Source organism: Brassica napus, chromosome A2, assembly GCF_020379485.1.
Source record: "Brassica napus cultivar Da-Ae chromosome A2, Da-Ae, whole genome shotgun sequence".
In the NCBI taxonomy this organism is placed as follows: Eukaryota; Viridiplantae; Streptophyta; class Magnoliopsida; order Brassicales; family Brassicaceae; genus Brassica; species Brassica napus.
In genome coordinates this window covers 26,265,274-26,290,229 of record NC_063435.1, presented here as the reverse complement: position 1 = coordinate 26,290,229, position 24,956 = coordinate 26,265,274, and the positions used below count along the sequence as shown (strand labels likewise).

The window sequence follows — 24,956 nt, the reverse complement described above, 5'->3', positions numbered from 1 at the left end:
ACTGGAGAATATGTATCAAAATAGTCAAGGCCTTCCTTTTGTCGGAATCCTTGAACTGCAAGCCTAGACTTGTATTTTCCACCAGGTTTGCGTGTCATTATCCATTTATTCCCTAATGCTTTGCAGCCAGGTGGTAAATCCGTTATGTAATACGTATAGTTTTGCATAATCGAATCTAATTCACTCCTGACAGCTTCGTTCCAAAATGGAGCTTCTGGTGAAGCCATGGCTTCTGCCAAAGTTTTTGGAACATTTTCTACTAAAAATGCCATTAGGAAATCTTCTCCAAAAGATTTTTCCTTTCGAGCTCTTTTGCTTCTTCGAGGTTCATCTTTTTCTTCATTTTCTGAAATATCATTTATAGAAATCTCGACGTTTGTCTCAGTTTCTGAGTTCTTGTCATTGTCTCTTTCTTCTCGAGTTCGTTTTGAACCTTGTTTTTCCTTATATGGAAAAATATTTTCGAAGAAAGATGCATTTCTTGATTCCATGACTGTATTTTCATGAATGTCTGATATTTCAGATTTATGTACCAGAAATCGATAAGCATTACTGTTATGTGCATATCCGATGAAGATGCAATCCACTGTTTTAGGTCCAATAGTGACCTTCTTTGGTGGCGGTACCGCAACTTTTGCCAGGCACCCCCACACTTTGAGGTATTTATACGAAGGTAAATTACCTTTCCATAATTCATATGGAGTTTTGCCAGTTACTTTTGTGTGGAATCTTGTTGAGGATATAATTAGTGGTAAGCAACGCTTCCCCCCACATGTTCTGGGGTAACCCAGATTCCTGCAACATAGCATTCATCATCTCTTTTAGAGTTCGATTTTTGCGTTCAGCAACTCCATTAGATTCTGGTGAGTAAGGAGCTGTGGTTTGATGGATTATTCCATGTTCTTTACAGAATGCATTGAACGGACCATCATACTCGCCTCCTCTGTCGCTTCTAACTACTTTAATAGTTGTTTTAAGCTGATTCTCGACCTCGAGTTTAAATTCTATAAATTTTTCCAAGGTTTCATCTTTGCTATGTAATAAATAAACATAACAATATTTTGTGCAGTCATCTATGAAGGTCACAAAGTACTTTTTACCACCTCTAGTTTGTAAGTATTTTAAATCACATAAATCAGTGTGAATTAAATCTAGAGGTTTATTAGGTCTTTCAACACGAGGTGATGGCGTTTTTGTGAGCTTAGCCTGTACGCATACTTCACATTTTTGTTTACTTGTTTTGCATTTAGGAATTAGATTTAAATTCATTAATCTTTGTATTGATTTGTAGTTTACATGGCCTAATCTTTCATGCCATATATTAAAAGACTCAACCAAATAAGCAACTGGCTCATTTTTATTCATTGAAACTTTTGGAGCTACAACTTTTGGAGTGACTGTCATTACATTCAACTTGACAAGTCCACCCTTAACATATCCCCTTCCCAAATACATCCCATTCTTCCTAATCACGAGCTTATCCGCCTCAAAGCTTGTGGCGAATCCATTCTTGCTAAGCAAGGTTCCCGAGACCAGGTTCTTCCTCATGTCAGGCACATGCTTCACATTTGTTAGAGTGACCTCACGTCCAGATGTCATCTTCAAGATCAAATTGCCGCGTCCTTCAATCTTGGAGACTGCAGTGTTCCCCATCTTGAGCTTCTCTTCAGTCTTGCTTTTCTGATAGGTGCTGAACATCGCCCTATCGGTGCAAATGTGGGTGGTTGCACCAGTGTCATACCACCATTCCTTGGGGTTGTTGCTCTCAACCATGTTTGCTTCAGTCACCACAGCAACGAGATCCTCCTCAGTGAGATTTGTCTGAGCCTTCTCATCTTTGATCTTTTTGCGACACTCAAGAGTTTTGTGCCCCACTTTGTGGCAGTAGTGACATTTCCCCTTGAACTTCTCCACATTCGCATTGATCTCAATACCTTTGTTCTTGAAGTTTTTTCCAGAAGCCTTCAAGGCTGCAGCAGTTTTGGAAGGCTTGGCAGGAGAAAAAGCGTGTGCCTTTCCTTTGCCTTTGTGCTCAGCCATGTTGACACTGTGCTCCTTTGTACCGACCTTTGCAGCAGTTCGGTTTCTGGATTCCATCTGAAGCCTCGTGATGAGCTCCTCGAGCCCCATCTTCTTCTTCTTGTGCTTCAAGTAGTTCTTGAAATCCGCATAGCTTGGAGGAAGCTTTTCAATGAAGCTGAGAGTTGTGAATGTCTCGCAGATGGACATTCCTTCAGCAGCGATTTCATGGCAAATGAGCTGAAGCGCTTCCACCTGATCCATGATTGGTTTTGAATCCACCATTTTGAAGTCGTGGAATTTTGAGACCACATACTTCTGGCAGCCAGCGTCCTCACCTCTGTACTTCTTGTCTAGTGATCTCCATAGCTCTTTCGCCGTGGGGATCTCACAGTAGACACGGTACAATGAGTCAATGAGGCGACCCAAAATGTAGCCTTTGCAGATGAAGTCGGAATGCACCCATATGTCAACAGTTGCGAGGCTGTGAACATCATCAATCCCGTAAGGCATAAGGGGCTTGTCCTCCTGGAGGAACTTCTCCAGCTTCATTGTTGCCAGGAAGAACAACATCTTCTTCTGCCACGTTTTGAAGCCTTTGCCATCAAATTGGTTTGGCATCAGTCCTTGAGTGAACACACTAGGGACAGTCGGAGGAGTTTGAACTGCCACCGGACCACTTGCAGTTGCTGAAATTGAACCCGTCTGATAAAGACCAGCACCGAATAGGGTACGGCGAGTGGTTTCATCAGCAGCATTCCCCGCAGGGAGGAAAGTGCTCGTTGTTGCTGCAGTGGTTGACGCTGTGATGTTTCCAGCGGTTGTCACGCCAGTTGCTGCAGCGTTGAGTGGAGTCTGAATGACATCTGAGGTGTCCATGGGAGTGGGGGTGTCGTTTTCGTTTGTCATTTTCCTGTAGAGAAAACATGAAAACGGATTAATACTCCATTCAACATTTAACATATTATTTTAAAGAAAATAATAGTCTAAAATCGATGTTCATTTTTGGTGTTTGAACCAAATCATATCGATATAGGTCTTGAAAAAACGTTTTGCAAACTCGCTTAAAAGCGTTCGCAGAAACCATTTTTATAGACTTAGAATGTTTCACAAACTCGCTTAAGAAAACGATCTTGAAACGATTCATTTATAGAACGTTTCGCTATACTGCTAGAAAGCAATCCACAAAGCGTTATTAATAAATAAGAAACGTTTCGCGGAAGGGCTATAAAGCAAATCGAAAACTCGTTTTCACCAAAATAAAAAAACGTTTCGCGGATAAGCATATAGCAAATCGCAAACATCGTTTGATTGAACCCCGAAAGGTTTTTTCCGAATCGTATATCAAAAAACGTTTTCCGATAGTGCTACAGAGCAAAACGCAAACCGTTTATGAGAGATAAATAACAAAACGTTTCGCGGAAGTGCTAGAAAGCAAATCGCAAACAGCGTTCCAAAACCTGTATTTATAAATCGTTCTTCAACCCGATTCGAGCTTTAAACGTAAAGCGGTTAAGAGTTAAGATTGTAGAAGCCGGAAAACCGGATAAAAAAAACGATATAATATAAATGACGTTAAGGAAAATATACAAACGATTCAAAACCGTAACGGAAATGAAACCATGGAGTCGAGACGAATCTCTTTCCTTAACTCTTAATATTCGCTCCGTTAGTGCGACGGATCTGTACGAATAGGAGTCCCAGGATAAAACCATGATAGGTTATCACGCAGCACTCGTGAAGAACCTCTAACGAACTAATATTTCTACGAAACACTCTCTAGACTTACGCTATAGGATTTGCTGGTTTTTGTTGTGAAAAACGTAAAGAGAAATGAAGGAGGAGACGAGTTTATAAAGAAGAGAAGACGAGCCACTTTCCGTAACTGATGCCGCACGTGCGCACGTTGGCAGAAATCTCGCGAGGATCTCGGAGGTGAGGCGTTACGAAACTTCCTCCGCAAGATCTTTTCTCGTTTATACTTATCGTCAAGAAGAGAGACAGCGTGTTGTTTTTAAACGAACTACGTGTTGTTTAAAATAAAATGCATGTCGTTTTTTCGGAAATTAAATGGCAAAGCATTGAGCTTAACTTGGTCCAAAAAGAATAGTTCTTATCGGGCCAAAGGCCCTCCACCCAAGCCAAAGGCCCTCCACCCAAACCCAAGCCCAAGCCCAAGCCCAAGCCCAAGCCCAGCCGAGCCGGACGGCGGCGGCGCGCGCGTGGGGAGCTCTCTCTTCCTCTGAGCCGTTTACTCAAAGTTAAGTAAGTGCTCTTATATATACAACTCATTCCTCTTGTTTCTCTCCGATGTGGGACTCTTCATAATGTCATATTGACATTTCAATTGTTCTGGGCTTGCCTAATTACGTAGCCCATTACATTTCTTTTCACACAATTTTAATCAATGTTCTTTAAGCCAATGGACTTGAGAATTTGATCCAACAATCTCTCATTCTAATTTTAGAAACGGTTTTTATATTTCACTAAGAACTTCATCCTAAAAATTTTCCATTAATCATAACGGATATATGGTCAATCGGACGGTCTTGATTTTTCCACTATTCTTGGTTAAAGTGCACACGTTTAACGGTCTCGCAGATAAAATTATACGCCCAATACTTTTACTAGGCCCAGTAAAGCCACTAACTCGGTTTATAAATTTCACTCTTATTTTTTTGGTCACTGTTGCTTTCAAACTCAAAGAGCATGTGTATCGCTGGAACCCCACTTGGGGTTTCAGATTTTTAATTTTTTTTATCTTTAAAAAAAAAGATAAAAAAAAAATCAATCGCGGACCGCCACATATTAATAAGACTCGCAAAAATCACAAAAACCCAAAAATAATTGATCCTTACTTCATAGTTTTTCTTACCGGTTTTTTACATTTTTTGCAGAATGCCTGAAAATCCCTCTAAGGACCCCACGATGCATATGATCTAACCACACCGACTAAAATTCTATTATAGAGAAGAAACTAATGGTAATTGTGAATTTGTGAATACAGTAGAGCCTTTATAAATTAATACTCGATAAATTAAGAATTTCTATAAGTTAATAAACTTTGCCGATCCCAACTTTGGTCAGTTCAAAATTTGACACAAATCAATAAAATAATAAGATAATATTTTTTTAGAAAATTCTATGTAAATATATGGTCCCATTAAAATTATAAATTAATAACTTATATGTAACATATTTTATATAAATAAGAATCTATTATTATATTGTTTGTTTTATATTCACAATGGAATTATTTTTATATTTTTTGAACACTTAATATATTTTTGATGAGATTTAGTAATATTATATCTAAAACCAAAGTTATATGCAATACATATTATGTAAACCAAATAATATAATAAAATTAATATAAATGTCAAATTTCAAAAAAAAAATAACAATTAATATCTATACACTAAAATCAAATATTTTTCTTATCTTAGAATAAATATATCCTAAAATAAAAAAATCTAAATAAGGAAACTTTTGTAAATTAAAATCTCTATAAATCAATAAAATTTGAAGTCCTAACATTATTAATTTATAGATGTTTTACTATATAAGCAATATGAAATAAAGTATGGTTTGTGCATTATTTAAGAAAAACTCAATTTTGATAAAACAAACAATATAAAATACTATCTGATTGGTGAAAACTATTTTACAGTATAAATATACTAATATTAAGTTTTATTTGTTTTATAAAATAATATAGGACAATTTTCTCAAATAGCCATTGTTAAGCGTTTGTCACAAAATAACATTCAATTAAGAAAATGACCAAAATAGCCCCTTTTTATTTTGAAAATTTTAATTTTTAATTTTTAAAAATTTGAAACTCTAACCTCAAAACCCCACTTCTTAACTTTAAACCTTAAGTCTACATTAGTTAACCCTACGGTATAAATGTATTTTTACTCTTTAATAAAACTTCTTTTTGTCATTTTTCTCATTGAAGACTATTTTTGTGACAAATTTTTAAAAAGATTATCCTAGGAAATTCTCAATATTATATGACTAATTTTTAAAAATTTTAATACAAAATGTAGTAACTAGGAAAATTCTATCATATACTTTTTGTTAGGGAAAAAATGAATATTGCAATTCAACACACCTATTTCTAAAAAATGGGGAAAAATACTTGAGTACCAAACCAGAAAAAACAAAACAAAAAACACAACTGATATATCTAAATATATTAGTTATAGGGCAATTCTCTCAAATAGTCATTTTGAAGTTTTCGTCACAAAAATAGCCTTCAAAAAAGAAAATGACCAAAATAGCCCTTTTTATTTTGAAATTTTTAATTTCTAACTTTTATTTTTTAAAATTTGAAACCTTATCCCCAAAACCACTCCCCTTAAATCTAAACCCTAACTCTAGATTAGTTAACCCTAGGGTAAAAATATATCTATACCCTTTAATAAAACTTATTTTGGTCAATTTCTTTATTGAATGCTATTTTTGTGATAAAAACTTGAAAAGAGCTATCCTAGGAAATTTCATTTAGTTATATTTAGTTATAAAATTGACTATATCTTATATATAAAAAGAGAAGTATTTGCAATAAATATGTTCACACATACATAAAGAGAAGCGTTTGCAATCATTTTAACTTTAGAATGCTTACGTGTCAACCTCACAATCATTTAGCAATTAATGTATTAACACACTAATTTTTTTAACTATATCTCAAACACTTTAATGTGTTCACACACTAATTTTTTTTAATCAGCTCATTTTTATTTTTTTTGTATTTTTAACCTTTATATTAGTGAATTAAAGTTTTCTCTCGGCAAGTACTGAATAATATCATTGTTGAAATAATTAAATTACAAAATTATTAAAATTCACATCAACTAAAATGTCGGAATGAGAATGTTTTTAGAAATTGATAGTTTTGTATCTTGTCAAACTTGGCCATGGTTGAGGTTTGTGCATACAAAAGCAACAAATAATTGTGATTGATTATGAATTTAAGAAACCGAGGTGAAAAACACCACACGCAAAGTTGAATCTTTAGTTTAGCCAAATATTATTTTTCTTTACATAGTTTTCATATCAAACCAAGAATTAGAAACATAATCAGATTGTTAGAAAAAAATCTGAAATCATAAAAGCTTTAAAAGAAAAGAAAATTCACAAAATCAATTGGAAAAACAGAATTCATGTACCGAGTAAAGAGATCACATTATTTTTGACGCAACTCTAATCTATTTCACTCGATTGTATCGAATTTTTATCATATTTACCAAAAACATTTATAAGAAAATACACATTATTGGTTATAGACTATGTCAAAATTTAACATGTCCAACAATATTGACACGATGCTCGACCATTTTTATTGGTATTATTAAAGTATGGTCCAATATTTATGTATGCAAAATAATCCTAATATATTAGTTTTACATTGATTTATTTTTGTGTATATTTGTAGATGAAAGTAGGTCTGGGTAAAATATTTGGATCCGAAGAACATAACCGAACTTGATTTAAAAGTAATACTAAACACAAACTAAAACTGATTAAGTACTCAAATGAATCTAAAGTTTAATATCCGGATAACCAGACCCGAATTTGATTCAAACTGAAATATTTTAGATACCAAAAATATCTAAAAAACACAATTATAGACTTACATATATTAGTTATTTTAAATTTTATATCTATTAGATATTTATTAATATGAAAATATTTAAAATAACGAAATATGTTCAAAATACTGAATATATTTTTCTCCATCTAAATATTTAAATTGAACTATTTTATGAAGATTTTTATATTATTTTTATTTTCAGATTCTGATGATTAAGTATATTTGGATTTTTTTAATTGCATAATTAAAATAAGTACCCGACCTCAAACTCGAACCAAACGTGCAATGATTCGAACCAAATCCAATCTAAATTCAAATAAAAATTTGTAAATATCCGATTCATATTTAAATTTCGAACTCTAAAAATCAAAATCCGAATAGATCAACTGAATCTGAACATATATCTTAATGCACATCCTTTGAAATAACTATAACAACAAATCTCTTATTACAACGTAAAATAAATAATTTAATCAATTATTTCACTCCGCGTACGGTACAGATTATTTCCTAATATATATCTAAAATACAATTTATAAACTAACATACATTCTATAAATACATTTTCAGCTGTTATAACTAGCTAGACTAATCGTACTTTGACAATCGGAGGATGTCAACTGAAAAAAAGTCAAGGCAAAACCAAACAAAATAGACTGTTATGGGGGTTTTATGCTTTTGCGATTATTATCCAAACATTATTCTGTAGGGTTTATTATGATATAATTTAATACATATTGTTTCGTACTATTTTTGTTCTTCAATAACAAGCAACTGATCTGCAATAATCTTAAAGTGGTGGCCATCTTTTGAATCAGGCCAACCAATGCTAAAGACGGCGAAAATAGTAATAAGTCCATCACTTACTCTTGCATACCGAAAGATATTGTGTGAACAAGATAGTAACACATTTTGTGGTATTAACGTGACCAACCAAAGCCAAAGGAGAACACACCGGCTTTGTAAGGAACCAAACATGTTTATGTTTTCATGAGTATATTATGGTTTAGACTTATCCTTTAGATTATTATTATTATTATATAGTTATTCACGTGTTTATATCAACACGAAATATGGATAATGATGATCACATACTTGGAAGTTGTTACTTAAGCCGAACCATAACACTGTTAGCACATTTATGACCTAGAACATGTAGAATAATTATGGCATTACGATTGTTTGGAACAATGAACCCGTAGAGTCGGAGGGAAGAGAGGAGCGGAGGCAAACGTCTGAGTGACACAATCTGCATTGAGACCCAAAAAGGCATGGCAGCAAGAGTGACCAATAGTCCCGATTTGTCCACTTATTATCGATCCAAAAATTTCTGAGATACAGTTAGGAATAAGTTCCAACGATGACAAACAATCTGCTGGGTCCTGTCCAGGTATCGAAGGCAACGTTTGAGCTGTACCGAACACGACCATGCATGCAACTGTAAGAAGGAAGAAAAACTTGTTGGTCCACATTTTGATAAGAGAGTATTATAATAGTACTTGATATGAATCTAGTAGTAGTCAGTGGTTGGATATATAGACGAATAACAAATGTGAAATTTCACTACATTGCATTTTGTGAACGGTTTCTTTGTGAACTAACACAGGTAGGCACACTTGGGATGACCCCAAATCAAGGGTTGACAGTTTGTTTCTTATAGTTGGCGTTTCCTGTTAATTATTATTTTTCATTCCTCTTGATAATTCATTACTCTTTTACAACTTCTTTAAGTTCACAAAACTATTCAAATTTTACTTTTTCTACCAATTATCATATATCCGATGAGGAAATCAATATATATATATATATATATATACAGTTTATTATGTTTGTTTAGCAATATCCTGTTTATTATGATTTTATTTGGAATAATTGCAATTGATCTGCATTAACATTATTTCTTCCATTCAGATCGACTTGTTCCATTTGATCTGGTTGATCTAGTTTGAGTCGAAGACGTGCATATAGTGTTAGGAAAAAGACATTAGCCTTAGATCCCCACATAATTCATAAAAGTTGGGGTCCCAAATCTCTAAAAAGTCAGCCTAATGGTTCAAGAATATTTATATTTTGCACTTAGCTCAAAACCCAAATTATTGTTATAAACTATTTGTCAATAAAAAGAAGTAAGATTTAGTTTTAATTTTATTTATTTGATGTTCTAAAGATCCAAATTATTTTTTTTTTTTCAAATGTATTTCACAAAATCTTATTGTGCTTCTATTTTCTTATTCTTTCATTGCCATATTTTAGTTTTATTATATAAACACTAGTAATTTTATTTTTCTGAATTTTTGAGAAAGATAAAAAATGCTCATATATTGATATTATCTATAAGAAAAACGTAATTTTAAATCTATAAATGTTATCATTTCTAGACTTATTTCAATTTTCTGTTTTAATATTTTAATATCATTTAAATTATATTATAATAATTATTAAAATTGTATAGAAATTCATGAGTCCCCTGAAAAGGCTGGCATGGCACTGGTTTTAGTGTTAACATTCCATCCTTGGAACCCAAGTCACAAGCACTCTAAACTGAATATTAAAGACACAATATTTAATCGATGTCATGAATAAGACTAGAAGCCCTAAGCGATAAAGAGGTAGCTCGCGGACATACCAGCAAAGTTATGGCTTATTAATTAGAAGATACTATAGTAGAATTGTGAAACCGCAAATTTTAGCCTGAACGTAGCCTGATTCTAGTTAATACGCTGTCCATATTCATCTCAAAACTCATCCTTCTTGTACTTTTTTTCTTTTACCTTCAGCTTCTGTTCTCTATTTGTTTCCGTACAAAAATGGCATGTGAACCTGACCAAAGTGAAGCCATGCCACCATCTGGCTATCATATATTTTTTTCATCTTATTACTCAATGTGCACCTCTTTTAAGAATTCGTGAATAAGCAATCAGAGATCATGTATGGGCAAGACTTAAATACTGAAACAATAGTTTGACATTTTTTATACAAAAAATTGTGAACCTGACCAAAGTGAAGCCATGCCACCATCTGGCTATCATATATATATATTTTTCATCTTATTACCAATGTGCAACTCTTTTATGAATTCGTGAATAAGCAATCAGAGATCATGTATGGGCAAGACTTAAATACTGAAACAATAGTTTGACATTTTCTATACAAAAAATTGTGATATCCTTGTTGGTTCTTATCCGGAGGTACTATCTATGTATATGAATGATTAACAATGTATAATGATATATGTCTATGATTTTGTCCTTTCTGGGTCAGAAATATATATCTATGATTATGATTATAGAAAAAGATGATATATTATAATCAAATATACAAAAGACCTTACATTGCCTAGTCCCTTCAACCAATAAAAATGCATTCCAGCATTGCACTTGCGTAATCAAATTTTTCTTTTCCTTGTCACAATACAAAAATAATTAGTGTTATAAATGGTAACGTATCTCCATTTTATTTGGCAACAAAGGAACGTGTCTTACGAAATCTTTGAATTTTAGCTTGTGGTGATGTGATAACTGATACCGCATTTGCCTATATATATAAAAGTTAAGTACACACAACACCAATAACAATAGACACAACACTTTTTTTATACATCTTGAACGAAATTTGCAGTATGAGTCCTGTGGCTGAGAACAAATGGGTCAAGGTAAAAAAAATCATATTGCTTCTTTGATCCTCTGTATACGATTGTAAGATCAATAAAGTTTCAATTTTGATATTGTTAACCAGGTGGGTCAGAAAGGATCAGGTCCTGGACCAAGAAGCTCACATGCACTTACCGTCGTGGGCAACAAAGTCTACTGCTTTGGCGGGGAGCTTAAACCAACGATCCACATCGACAACGATCTCTACGTCTTCGATCTCGAGACTCAAGAATGGTCCATAGCCCCAGCAACAGGGGACGCTCCGTTCCCCTGTTTCGGTGTCTCAATGGTCCCTATCGGCACCACCATCTACGTCTACGGTGGCCGCGACGACACTCGCAGATACAACGGCCTTTACTCTTACGACACTCTCACAAACAAGTGGGAGATGCTGTCTCCCGTTGAGGAAGGGCTTCCCGGTCGTAGCTACCACTCTATGGCATGTGATGATCGTAACGTTTACGTCTTTGGTGGTGTTACGGCCAAAGGACGTGTAAACACGTTGCATGGCTATGACGTGGTTGGTCGGAAGTGGGTTGAGTATCCGGCGGGTGGTGAAGCTTGTAAAGGGAGAGGAGGACCAGGGCTTGTGGTTGTGGAAGGAAGGTTTGGGTTTTGTTTGGGTTTGACGGTAATGAATTGGGTGATATTCATTGCTTTGATTTGGGTACATGTAAATGGACCGCTGTGGAGACCACCGGGGATGTACCGCCGGCGAGAAGTGTGTTTCCGGCGGTTCGTTCGGGGAAAGAGATTGTGGTATATGGTGGTGAGGAGGAGCCGCATGAGCTGATGCATATGGGAGCTGGGAAGTTGTCTGGAGAGGTTTATAGGCTTGATACGGAGACGTTGGTTTGGGAGAAGGTTGTGGATGGTACTGAGGAAGGGAAGAAGCCGAGTCCACGTGGGTGGTGCGCGTTTGCGGTTGCGGTTAAGGATGGTGAGGAAGGTTTGCTGGTTCACGGTGGGAATAGTCCGACCAACGAGCGTCTTGATGATATGGTGTTTTGGCGTTTCTAGTTGTGTTACTGTTAATTATCTGTGAGTTACTTTGTGTCTTGTCGTTTGCTTAGTGTGTGTTGTTTAAGGAGTTATTTGTGGTCATGATATGCAGCTACAAAGTGTCTGAGGGCTAAGGAGGTGTGTAGTGAGTGAGAACATGCTACCTATTCCAAATATATTATCAAGTTTGGTGTTTTGATAATTTTGTAAGAAAGATATTGTAGTGCAATGACTGGGTGGAGTTAGTATTAGCAAATCCTTGGCACTATCCTAGAAATTCACACCTATAAACTACTGACGAAACACTTTGTCTAGAATGATCACAGACCTACCCCACAGTTTAATCTAAATACATATGCCATTGAAAAAGACAATGGCTATATGTCTACCGAAAATTCATAGCAGAATAGCTGGTTCGAATATTGTGAATCTGGCCACGGATTGCCACAGGCTTTTCAGTGGCAACTTCGAATATATTCTATCACCTCTAATTTTGATCTGATTGCACAAATAGATGATAAATGGCCTTGCCGTGGCTATGTTTGTGGCTAACACTATCGTTAGCTAAATCGTTGCACAATTACAACCATAGCAAGAAGCCCATGTCGTTCACTACTTTTCATATTGACTCGTGGGCTTTAATATTGTGAGTGCCAACAATACACATAAGGCCATGCGCAACAATAGTACCTCAGTGCGTTTCTCAACATCCTACTATATAAAAGGAACTAAATCATTGCTTCCTAAGCCTATCCACATGTGCACAAATATTCAGGACCAATCAATATGTCAGGTCATCACGAAATGGGCTTCAATTAAAAAAAATTCAATAATTTGCAGCCCATTAGACCCATCTCCTATCCCACTCCCGAGCCACTCTCTCATAAGCATAATCCCGTATTCTAAACATCCCGTGTTAAATTTTTTAAAACACTCATATCATAGAAATAGTTTATAAAATATATTTATATATAAATTTTTTTTCTTGAATAATATTTAATTATAATTTATTGTATCTTTTTAACTTTTATAATAAAAATATTGTTTTCAGATAGCAACAAAATACATATAAGAATTATCTTATTTTTAAATTTTTTTATAATTTTATTATATTATTTTAGAATCAAATATTTAATATTAATATAACATATAAATTTTATATGATTAAAATAAAATTCGTTTTTAATTATATATAAAATTCATTAAGGATATTGTTTTAATTAACACATTAGCGAATCAGTTAGAAATTAATAATAAATCAATAACCTATCTAAAAGTCTAAAACCTAATAAAATATGACAAATAAGAAAAACTAACTAAATTTTAACATAAAATAGAAATTTAATATTATTAAAATAAAATTCATTTTTAATATATATATATAATATTAATTAAGGGTATTTTTTAAATTAATAAATTTGTGACTTAGCTAAAAATAAATAATAAATCAATAATTTAGCTAAAATCTAATAAAAACATGACAAATAAGCAAATTTACTAAAATTATGGATAATATAAAATATGATTGATTCTTTAATACAAATTAAAATAAGAGTTTTGTTAAATAAAACATAAGTTTGCCGTATCAGTGTTACAAAAAAAACAATCATTAATAGTATCGTAGGAATTATGTCTTTCCCATTAGCGAATAAAATTGAAGCAGAGTGTTGGAGGATAACTCAACGTATAGACGAGATTATGGAGATTGATATGGGAGTTGAGGTAACGGACACAACTGTTCCTCCGTAAAGAAACGCTTCTGCTAGACATCCTGGATAAATGAAAGAAACATATCTGGACTTGGCTTTGTGTTAATGGATAGTGACTTTCTAATGCTGTTTGGAGCAAGGGCCGATATACAGACACCAAATCACCACTGCAAGCGGAAGCTGAAGGTTTACTATGGGCAATGCAAGTGATACTAAAGTTTGGACACAGAGAGATGGTCTTTCAATCGACTGTGAACAACTGGTTATACTCATTCAAAAAAAGGAAGATTAGCCTGTGTTGGACTCGGAGCTCGACGAAATACAGGCTGTATCCAAAGAATTTTCTGAACTTTTTATTGCTTATATTCCTAGATCTTTAAAATTCCGTACGAATAGCCTAGCAAAAGGTGTCTGATCACGCGCATCTCGATCAGCTTTTGTAAACCCTTTTGCACCAAGTTAGCTAGCCCCACAAGCTAGCATGAGGGTGCCAAAAAAGAGAATAAAGTTGAAAGTGAAACTAAATATCTCAATGAACAAATTTATCAGAAGTCCATATTTATGTGGATGTCTATATGGGACAAACAATTTTTTTAGACAATTATAGAACATAGTCACGAAAATCAATCCTAAAATATATAATTTAAAAAAACTATTTAAACAAACTATCAAAATTTTTAATATTACACCAAATAAAAATATAAGACCAACTATATTCTCTTCGTGTATAATGTATTGTGGTAAGATTCAAATAAATTAATTTATTTTACAGTAAGGAAAAACTAGATTTTTAATTTCAAATTTACAGTAAAAACATAACATTTTATAAAACTAAACAATTGATATAATAGTGAAAAAAAATCAAAATACTATCCGCGCGTAGCGCGGACAAGGACCTAGTAAAAATAATAACAATAAATGAATAGTAAAATGAATGAATGAAGAACACTTCTTGGTAAAGAGACTTTAAAAAATGAGTAATTGCACCTCCTATACACAGATAACCATGATATTTGCAAAAATGGAAAACCCACTTTTATGATGATCTGTTTTTTTCTAATAGCCATTTTACCCCTACTCATCTAAAGCAAAACATACTCTCTTTTTCTTTCTACTTTGTGTTGAATTAAATCTTTGTCTTTCTTATCTCCATTGTCATGGAAGCAATGTAATGTATTCGTTTATTTCAAGAATTGTGATTATTCTCTCTTTTTTTGTGTATCTCCCTACAACTTTGTTTTTTTCTTTTTTCTGGATTTTGTTCTTGGTTTCTCTCTTTTTAGAACTTCATTTTTGCTGATTCATGATCGAGATGGCTTTCTCTAATAACAACGTCTCTTACGTCTAGTCCTTCGGAAGAGAAGAGAGAACAGCAAAAAAAAAACGAGATCGAATGATGAGATTGAGGTTGTAGTCAACTGTTGATTTTCGCCACAAAGAGTAAGAAACAGTGAAGATGTAGGAAGTGTAAACCACGTTTCCAGTGGAAAGATCAGATTTGGCAGAAAATCTTTACATCGGTGATGTCGCCGAAGAGACATCAAATAAGAATTATATGTTGTTTAGGAATTAAAACTAATATTAAAAATAGTTATACTTATAAAGTTATATCCGGCTAAACAACTATTTTAATCATATGTACTGCAATTTGTTAAAGAGTTATTTCTATGTTTAGCCGAACACGTAATCTAGTCATTTGTTTATCTGAATTGATAAAAAATAACAACCATCAATTGATCAAATAGTTGGTAAATATAAATTACATACCAGCTAACAAGTAAAATATCCAGATAAATCAGAATATAACAATATTAATTTAAAAATTATCCATATAAATGAGAGTATATCCAGCTAATTTAAAAATTATCCATATAAATAAGAGTATATCCAGCTAACTCACATAGTTAATACATACTAAGGGGTTTTGTAACAAGGCTAGTGAGCATGGATGGTCCAAGTACAAGATGGTTCAAGCCGGTAGTTCTCATAAAGGACCCGATGATAAACTTTCAATTATGTGTATCAAGAAGAAGACGATAATGGCAAAACCGGAATTTCTTTGTGTAAAGATCTTATGGCTAACAAGTAAAATATCCAGATAATTCAGAATATAACAATACTAATTTAAAAAGTACCAATATAAATGAGAGTATATCTAGCTAATTTAAAAAGTATCCATATAAATGAGAGTATATCCAGCTAATTTAAAAATTATCCATATAAATGAGAGTATATCCAGCTAACTCACATAGTTACTATATACTGAGAGGTTTTATAACAAGGCTAGTGAGCGTGGATGGTCCAAGTACAAGATGGTTCAAGCCGGTAGTTCTCATAAAGGAGCCAATGAAAAACTTTCAATTATGTGTATCAAGAAGAAGACGATAATAGTAAAATCGGAGTTTCTTTGTGTAAAGATCTTATGGCTATAGCTGTAGAAGTGCTTAAGATGAACATCACTACTTTAGGTTCTTTGGTTTTGACTATAAGCGACCAGATTCTTTTTTTCGTGACTTTGGTTGCAAAGAAGTTGTTTCATGCTAAGGTGAAGCCTTCCATCCCTGATTTTCAAGCTTGCCTTGGATCGATCATTACGTGTGTATATATATATACTTTATAATATAATTGTTTTTTTTATTAATTTAGACTAGCTAGTTAGAGTAAGGGGCAAATAGTAAAATACTCTAGAGAGAGATTACTGACAACCATGTTTTTTGTGTTTTTCCATTTTTGCAAATTTTGCACTTATTGTATATTTTTCTTGCAAATGGCTCAAAAAATCTAGAAGAGCTTTTCCTTCCATTTGTTTTCATTCTATTGGTTAAATTCTATTTGATTTTAAAATTTAATTAAAAATTTATATTATACTAATTTTTATTGGTTAGATTATGTGGGAAGAATTCCTCTAAATATTGGTTTTCAACTACAGAATAATTTTATTACTTTTTTTGCTAATCAAAAATAGCGCTTATTTGTAAAATAGTCTATAAAAAATTAGTTTTGTAATAAGAGAATAGAGAGAGATACGAAAAGAAAGAAGGAGAAAGAGTGTGTTTTTGGTTAGTTAATAAATTATAGTTAGATCATTTGGTCTAAGACCATCTCTAATGTATTCCTCTATTTCTTCTTTTGTAATAGAAGAACTCTATAATAGATGTGGTTTCTCTCCAATATATTTCTCTATTTTTTCTTTTATAAAAGAATATTCTTAAAAGATTCTTTTTTATTTTATAAATAACACATTTAACTTATAAATGTTGCAAATTAGCCCATTTATTATAACTTTTGATTTTTTCCATAAAATTGTAATATTATTTAAATTAAACATTTTATTACAAATGACGTTAGAAAATAATAATAAAACAAAATAGACATTATCTAAACATCATCATTACTATAGTTTTTCCATAAATGGTCAATTAATGCATTCCAAAGTGAAAAATGAGCTTCCTTATTCTTGATTTTTCTGAATTGACTTAGAAATTCTTGGAATCGGTTATCTTCATCATGTGGTATTTGGACTTCTGAGGGTGGAGCTTCTCTTCCAATACACTAGAAGAAGGAAATAAACATTTCTGAGAGAACCTAAAGAAGTCAAGTGAACAAAGACAACATCAATTGGAGATTCAAAGACAAAATTTTGCTTTAAAAAGAGACGAAGGAAGAAAACAAAATTTTATTTTGTGACTTAAATTCCATAGAATATCCAAATGTCTGTGAACATTTCCAAGAAGAGAAAGCACGAATTTTACAAAAGCACAGTCACCAGAAACTAAATCAGCTAGCTCCTCCTCTATCCACGTCGTTTGGATAATATTTTAACAATCTTTGTGGATCCGGAAGTAATTTACCGGAGTATTAAGTTGTTTCATTATGTTGTATTGATTAATATTTAAGTATTAAGTTGTTTCAATATTTAAGTTTAATTTTAATATGTTATCAATATGTAAATTATGTGAAACTTTTAATAATTAAATTTTAATTAATAGTTTTAATTATCAATATAAAATTTTAGATATCATTCATTAAATAAAAAAATCTGACTTTAAAATAAAATAATTAGTATGTAAACATAAATAATTTATATCTTTTTTATTTTATTTATAATTATAAAAATTAAAAATTAGTATGTAAACAAAAAGTTGTGCATTTATATGTAAAAATTGTATTTCTTCGTAAACATGTATTTTAGTTATAATCACAAAAGCTAAAAGACTATTTTGTAAATAAAAAAAAATACATCTCTATTATAGAGGAATGCTATTTTTTCTCCTAAATATATAGAAATTAGTAATCTTTATTATAGAGGAAGAAATAGAGCTGGGTTGGAGTAGATTTTCCTCCATTATAGCATAGAGAGGCAAATATAGAGGTGAATTAGAGATGCTCTAATTTCCCTCAAGAATATGTATGAAGGTAAACTGTTGTAGGTTTTTCATACTAAGAAATTTTACCATTTAGCTATACTAACTTAAAAGATTTGTATAAATTACATGGTATTTTTAAGAAAAACACAATTAGATGGAGTTTAAACTCCCAAGACAAATTTCTAAAACTATATTGAATCACAAAGAATAGGTTACAAATATAAGAATGGTTGAGCAATATATATATCTACATGTGAGTATATGTGAAGGTGAATGGGATTTGGACAAATATGGCAGTGAGTGTGATTGTTTGTTTGTTTATCAAAGAGGATGTTTGTGTTCATCCTTTATCTTCTTTGTTTTCTTTATCATTGTACTTGAGCTTTTATCTCTTTATCCCCCCCTAACCTTCTTTACTCCTTTAATCATTACCAAATCCTTCTTATTTATTTTTAATACTGTATTCAATTACTAATAGGTACATGAGCTGTAGCTGAACCTTAACTATATATAACGTGATCAAATACTTGACAGAGGTCTCTGTGTCATTTGTCTTTTCTTCGCGTTTTTTCCTTTACTTGTTTTAGTGTCAGGGTTGACCTAATACGTTTGCTTGTGTTCTGCGCTGGCCTCTCGATCTCAGTTCTTTTAATATAACTTTTTTTGGACAAAAAATTAATATAACAACTCAGTTCTTTTATTATATTACAATATTGATATGTAGTCATGCCAGAAAGTCTAGCTAGTTGATTTGGAGACTGGAAGTCTGGAACCAATTAGACATTGGATACCAGTTCCTTAAATTGAACATAGTATTTTTTTTTCTTTGAAACTAAAAATTGACATAGTATTTCCCTCTTTTTTTCTGTCAACTAGACAACTTCTACATTTTTGTCAACTATTTTTTTCCTCTATTTAATTCTAAATTTTATTTATATTAAATCGCAGTTTCTTTTTATGACCTTTGTGTTGATAATAGATGAACAAGTGAAATTTTAAGAGATCTTGTTTGAGTATTTTAATACAACTATCTCATATTTAAAAAAAAATCTTAAAAAAACTCTCTCTTATTTGACCAGAAAAGGTTGAATTTTAAGTTTTCTCACATAAATAGTATCTTGTGAGCTTCTTGACAAAGTCCCAGCGGCTTCCGTATTCATCTGGTGGGATTTTCGGATGAGCCTGACATATGAGGTTAGTCATCGAGAGGTATGAGACTTTTCATGAATTTAACACCCGCATGTCGCAAACTGCGTGGAAAATGAACTTACCTCCAACAATATTGAGTGTTTGAACAAACATGCAATATGTTTAAAACATCAACGTAAAGAATAAGATCATCAAAGAGTACAGATCGATAGCAACCAAAATCATCAAAGATATAATCATCCGAAAGACCACTATATGTAGAGCATTTAAAAACTAATTTGGAAGTATTTTATTTAGATATGTCTATTTTATTGTATTTTGTAAATATATATACTGGATACTATATTAACAAATATATATTGTATCTTCTTGTAATCGGTTGCTTTTGTCTCTTAATTTGGATCGATCTCACTTCCTTGAGCGAACTCATACATGATAAAATGTAGTAGATGAGACTTGTTTCAAAATATCAGTGTTATATCAACCATCATATATTATCACTATCATGGTATTTATACGATTGATAGATCATCATATGGGAGTAGTATGTTAAAAAGGTATTAGTTTCTTTTTTTTCCAAGTTCGATGCTTGTTAATGGCATCAAGGTTCTAACATTCTAACATATGGAAATCTTAAAAAAAAAATACCTGTGATATCTTCTAAAGTTTTTCCGTCATCTCTGTTATTTTCAGCTCATAATAAATTCGTCAATCTCCCACCTTGGTAGATCACTCTCAAGAAAGTTTAGCATAGCTAACACATTGTACGTAGTTTAGTAACTTAATGAATTTTGTCTGGATCCTGATTCATATCCTAAAGGAATCAATCTTGCAAAACGAGGAGAGAGACGTTAGTGTTATTTTCATAAAGCAATAAAATAGTAAAATGTTTATTGTATTCCCTATTTTCCGGGATACTATATCAATAAATCTGAGTCAATACGATAATTATATAAGGTTGACCAATTGGATGCTGCACATGTCACACTTTGTACAAAGTACAAGCGCTAGTCGTCGAAAGAGTAAGTGAATATTTGAAAGAAACGAAAGAACATCAGACGTCTCAACTATATGATATGTTGATATTTCATAATTATGTTCTTGTTATTTCTTGCATGGATTCAACATTTCCATAATCAGAAAACAAAAGTTTGTTATAGGAAAGTCAATATATATAATAGATAATCAACTGACCAAATCTGATTCGCAAACAATACTTTCACGATTACTACACCACAAGACAAACATTTCAAAAAACAAATCGTCAATAAATTTGTGTAGTTAAATTATTATGTGAATTTGCACACAATGTAACATATATATAGAGTCTAGGGACGGCTGAAATATTAGAACGAATGTTGGGTTTGCTATTTTTGGTGAAATCTTAACGCCAAAAAGACAACTAAATAGTTGCTTATTGACTAAATATTTTATAGATGCTTGTTGAACTTTTTTGTTTGGCTTCTCAAATCATTCCTTCATTTTTCATGTCATTATATTTTTTTCTGTTTCGGTGGCAGTCTTATCTTTTGTCTTTGCATTTGGATGATAGTGTACCGGCTATTGTTCGTTGAAAAGGATACATAGATTATAGATATGCGTTTTACAAATATTGGGTAAGTATTACAAATTTTTATTAGACAAGTATAGTTCATTAAAAAGAAAAAAAAAGTATGGCAGTTCATCAATAAACTTTAGAACCTTGCGGACATGATGATTTCTTTTTTTTTTTGGCAGAACGAATTTGTTAAGTGTAGTATATTGGGAAGTACCTAAAATGCAACTATAACACCCCCAAAACGTTGAACAAAAAAAGAACACCCCCAAACACAAAAAATAGAAACGCAAACCTAAAGTTTTAAGTAATGGAAAACTCTTCCGAGTGACATAATCAAATCCAATTATTTTCTAAAAATGAAAGATGTGAAAAATGTCAAGTGCACGTACCTCTTTGTCAAAAAAAAAAAAAGAAGTCAAGTGCACGTACTTTTATGATAACCAAAATTAATGGAATTATTTCGGAAAAGGTTATAACATCTACGTGTACATATACATGCATAAATAGACCCTATGTAACTGTAGATAGTTGTACAAGTACAACGGTCCTGAAACAAGAAAGACGAGAATGTGAAGAAGACATATGGAAGAACTCAAAATCTTATAAAAATATACACATAAAAAGACGACAAAAACAACAAGAAGAACGAACAACAATGTCTCTTTTACCTCGAGAAAATAAACAGTAACAAAAATATATACACTAAGACACGCATACGGCATATGTATGTAACCTTTTAACTACAAACGAGGGAAGAAAATAAAGTTGTGTACATGCGCGTCTACATAGTTTTTAGAGTATAGAAAAAGAGACTTTTTTAAACGAAATTGGAAGAGCATCGGATTTGCAGTTCTCTCTCGTGGATTCTTTCCCTTGGACCCTTCCTCGATTCCCATTCACAAGTCACAACTCCTCTCTCTATATAGGTGTTCACATGCATACATTAGACATATATACACGGTACTTACATACTCCCAATATTTTTAATAGTTTTTCGTTATCCAATTAAACATCAATTTCAATGTATCCCTATAGTATAAATGGTGTGAGGCTTTGCTGCGAGATGTAATCTCTAAAATAGACTAACGGCATGGTTTGCTGTTCGTAGCTAGACATTATTTTAGTAGGTGTAAAAATTCAGTTGGGAGTGATCACGTAGTAAAACGCAATTTTCATGTAAAAAGGAATATATATTTTATAATATTTGGTAATATGTCAAAAGAAAACACGTTGGCTTGAACGGCAATAGTTTTTTCGTGAGTTTTAGTTTTTGGAATTTAGTTTTTGGTTTAATTGTTTGGGTTTTGTTGTAGGTTTTATGTTTTTCTCAACAATATTTTAGTTTCCTTTTGAAAACAAATCTGAACGGCAATTTGTCTTTTTTTTTAAAAAATTTTTAGTTACATTCTTACAAAATTGATCCATAATATGAGTTTTGATTTACTAATTAATTTTTGTATAACTTTTTAAAAAATAATAAAACAAATAGCTAGATTTTATCATTTATCATTACAACAAAATGTTTAATCTTGTGTTTCAGAGATTAAGAAATCAGAAAATATTTGTGCGTAATATAGTAAATCAATCCTTTTTTTTTTGTCAACAGAAACCATACAAACTAAGTTAAGTTTGCCTGTTATTATTGATTCATAGCTGATCCGGTAGTCTCAACTGGTTTGATTTATGTGAAAGAATAATGAATCTTGTACATGTGTCCGTTTGGAAAGAGAGTCGGTATAGATATTAAAGGAACAAGAGATTTACATAAGTTGAGAATCTAAAAAATCATTCCTAATTTAGGTGAGTTCATCCAAGTCTATTTCAAAATTGGGCTAATCTTCATATTCTTAGTCATCTTGAGTAAGTTGGTACTATCTGTTTCAAAAAATGACTGAATGAATGTTGTTTTCTCTTAGACATGTCATAATCCAAAAGAAACCACATGGTCATGGTACTTTTTTTTACCAATGTAAATGTGTATAGATTTTGCTACACGAGACAAATGAAAGAGGAAAAAAAAATATTCTCCATGTACAAAGATTTCCTTCCATTATGCTAGGTGTAATTAATTAGTTAAAAATAGTCAGCGAGAGGTTTGACTAGCAATAATGTTCAGAAATCTAAGAAGTCGCACGCACGATCTACCTTAAGCGTGGAGGAAACAAAGTCCCCGTTCCAAGTCCTTCGACTTTCTACGTTACCCAACAAGTAGGTTTTATTTTCAGAAAGTCACATGTCGTAATATCGTATCCACAATAATATAGTTCAAATTTACACATTACAGTGAGTACGCCACAAGATTAATTACCAACTCTGACTCATCTTGATTAGGTTTGAAGTTTCCAGCCCACCCTCTAGCTTACTTTTAAAACCCAATCACTGATCACTAATATATTAGCCAATTATATAGAGACTTCAAATCACTAAGAAAATAATATACGCCCACAAATAAGTCTTATTAGTAGATTTCAGAGCGATACATATCAAACTCTATTAAAAAACTTCAAATCAACCTATCATTCATATAATCGATTCACTCTTACTAGTCATGTGAATTAATATACATGTATTACTATCAAATTTCGATCAATAATTGCATATATATACATATGTAGTTTTGTATCGGTGTTAGGTAATTCCATTGGTCATATGCTATGATAAAAGATATGTAGGATTAGCAAAGCAAAGAAACAAACAGTTTTATGTTATACCAGTAGCTTTTAAAACAAAAAGACAACAAGTAATGATATAGACTAAGGTTTTAAAAGCAACAAGAACCACCCAACCAACATTAATTTTTATTCTTTTACAGATTGAATATAAACATCACTCCCCCCCTCTGCTTCTCACTCACACACAATATTTTCTACATATTTATATGCGCCCGTGTGATTTCAACAGCTGTATCAACCTTCTCTCTATCAACACAAACCTTTCTCTCTCTTTCTAATACCATGTCGGAGAAACGAATCGGTATGGTCGAGAAAAGTAACAACAAGAGACAACGAGTGAATCTTGTTCCCACGTTCTCCATCAACGACCACCACGACGTTCTTGTTGAAATCCTCCGGCGACTAGACGGCCCTTCTCTCTGCTCAGCCGCTTGCGTGTGCCGTCTTTGGTCAGCCGTGGCTCGCAACGACTCAATATGGGAAGAGCTTTGTTTCCGACAAGTGTCACCACGCCCTTCGCTTTCACTTCGCTCAGTTGTGTCTGCTCTCGGTGGCTACCGATGTCTCTACTTCCTCTGCATCCGTCCGGTCCTCGCACGACTCCCCAAGATCATTTGGAGCCGAGACCAGCTCCAGCTCTCACTCTCCCTTTACTGTGTTCACTACTACGAGCGCTTTTACGTCGGCGCGTGGCTTGGAGACGCGCCACCTTCTTCGCTCATGTTCCTTAGGAAACCCGTCAACGTAGTCTGATCCGCCTTTGGCCGCACCGGGAATGAATAAACTATTAGTTCACAAGATTGTATTCTTTATCATATTATTGTTTACTCCTATTTGTTACGATTAAGAAATTTCAAGTTCATCATTTCATTACAAGATTTTTATTAATAAACGATTAGTTCAGAAGATTGTATTCTTTATCATATAAGTATTATTTACTCCGATTTGTTACGATTACGAAATTTCAAGTTCGTCATTTCATTACAAGATTTGTATTAATAAACGTGGGATCTTTTCTCCTTAGATACTGCCAACGTGTAGCTGTTTTGTCTCTTCTGCTTTTTCTTTTCTTTTCTTTCTTTTAAAGATAAATCTAAGCTTACACTTCATTTATTTCACTTTTTGGTTTAATGTGAAAAGAGTTGTTCATAAAAAAAGGGTTTAATGTGAAAAGAAGACTACCTCCAACATCATTAATTTCACGTCTTTGGTTAACGTGAATATATAG

General features: G+C 32.6%; 2 protein-coding genes and 1 pseudogene across 2 annotated transcripts; 2 read left to right on the top strand and 1 right to left on the bottom strand.

Moving 5' to 3' along the window:
• Nucleotides 1-8,512: 8,512 nt before the first annotated feature.
• LOC111212456 lies at nt 8,513-9,133 on the bottom strand. The gene has a single exon (XM_022714003.2). It carries the CDS (start codon nt 9,091-9,093, stop codon nt 8,794-8,796), a length of 300 nt encoding a protein of 99 aa, XP_022569724.1. The 5' UTR covers nt 9,094-9,133; the 3' UTR covers nt 8,513-8,793.
• Nucleotides 9,134-11,101: 1,968 nt separating this feature from the next.
• Nucleotides 11,102-12,475, top strand: LOC125580620 (annotated as a pseudogene).
• Nucleotides 12,476-23,728: 11,253 nt separating this feature from the next.
• Nucleotides 23,729-24,634, top strand: LOC106435699 (F-box protein SNE). Its single transcript, XM_013876605.3, has one exon. The coding sequence runs from the start codon at nt 24,011-24,013 to the stop codon at nt 24,479-24,481; it is 471 nt and encodes a 156-aa protein (XP_013732059.1). The 5' UTR covers nt 23,729-24,010; the 3' UTR covers nt 24,482-24,634.
• The last annotated feature ends 322 nt before the right edge of the window (nt 24,635-24,956 follow it).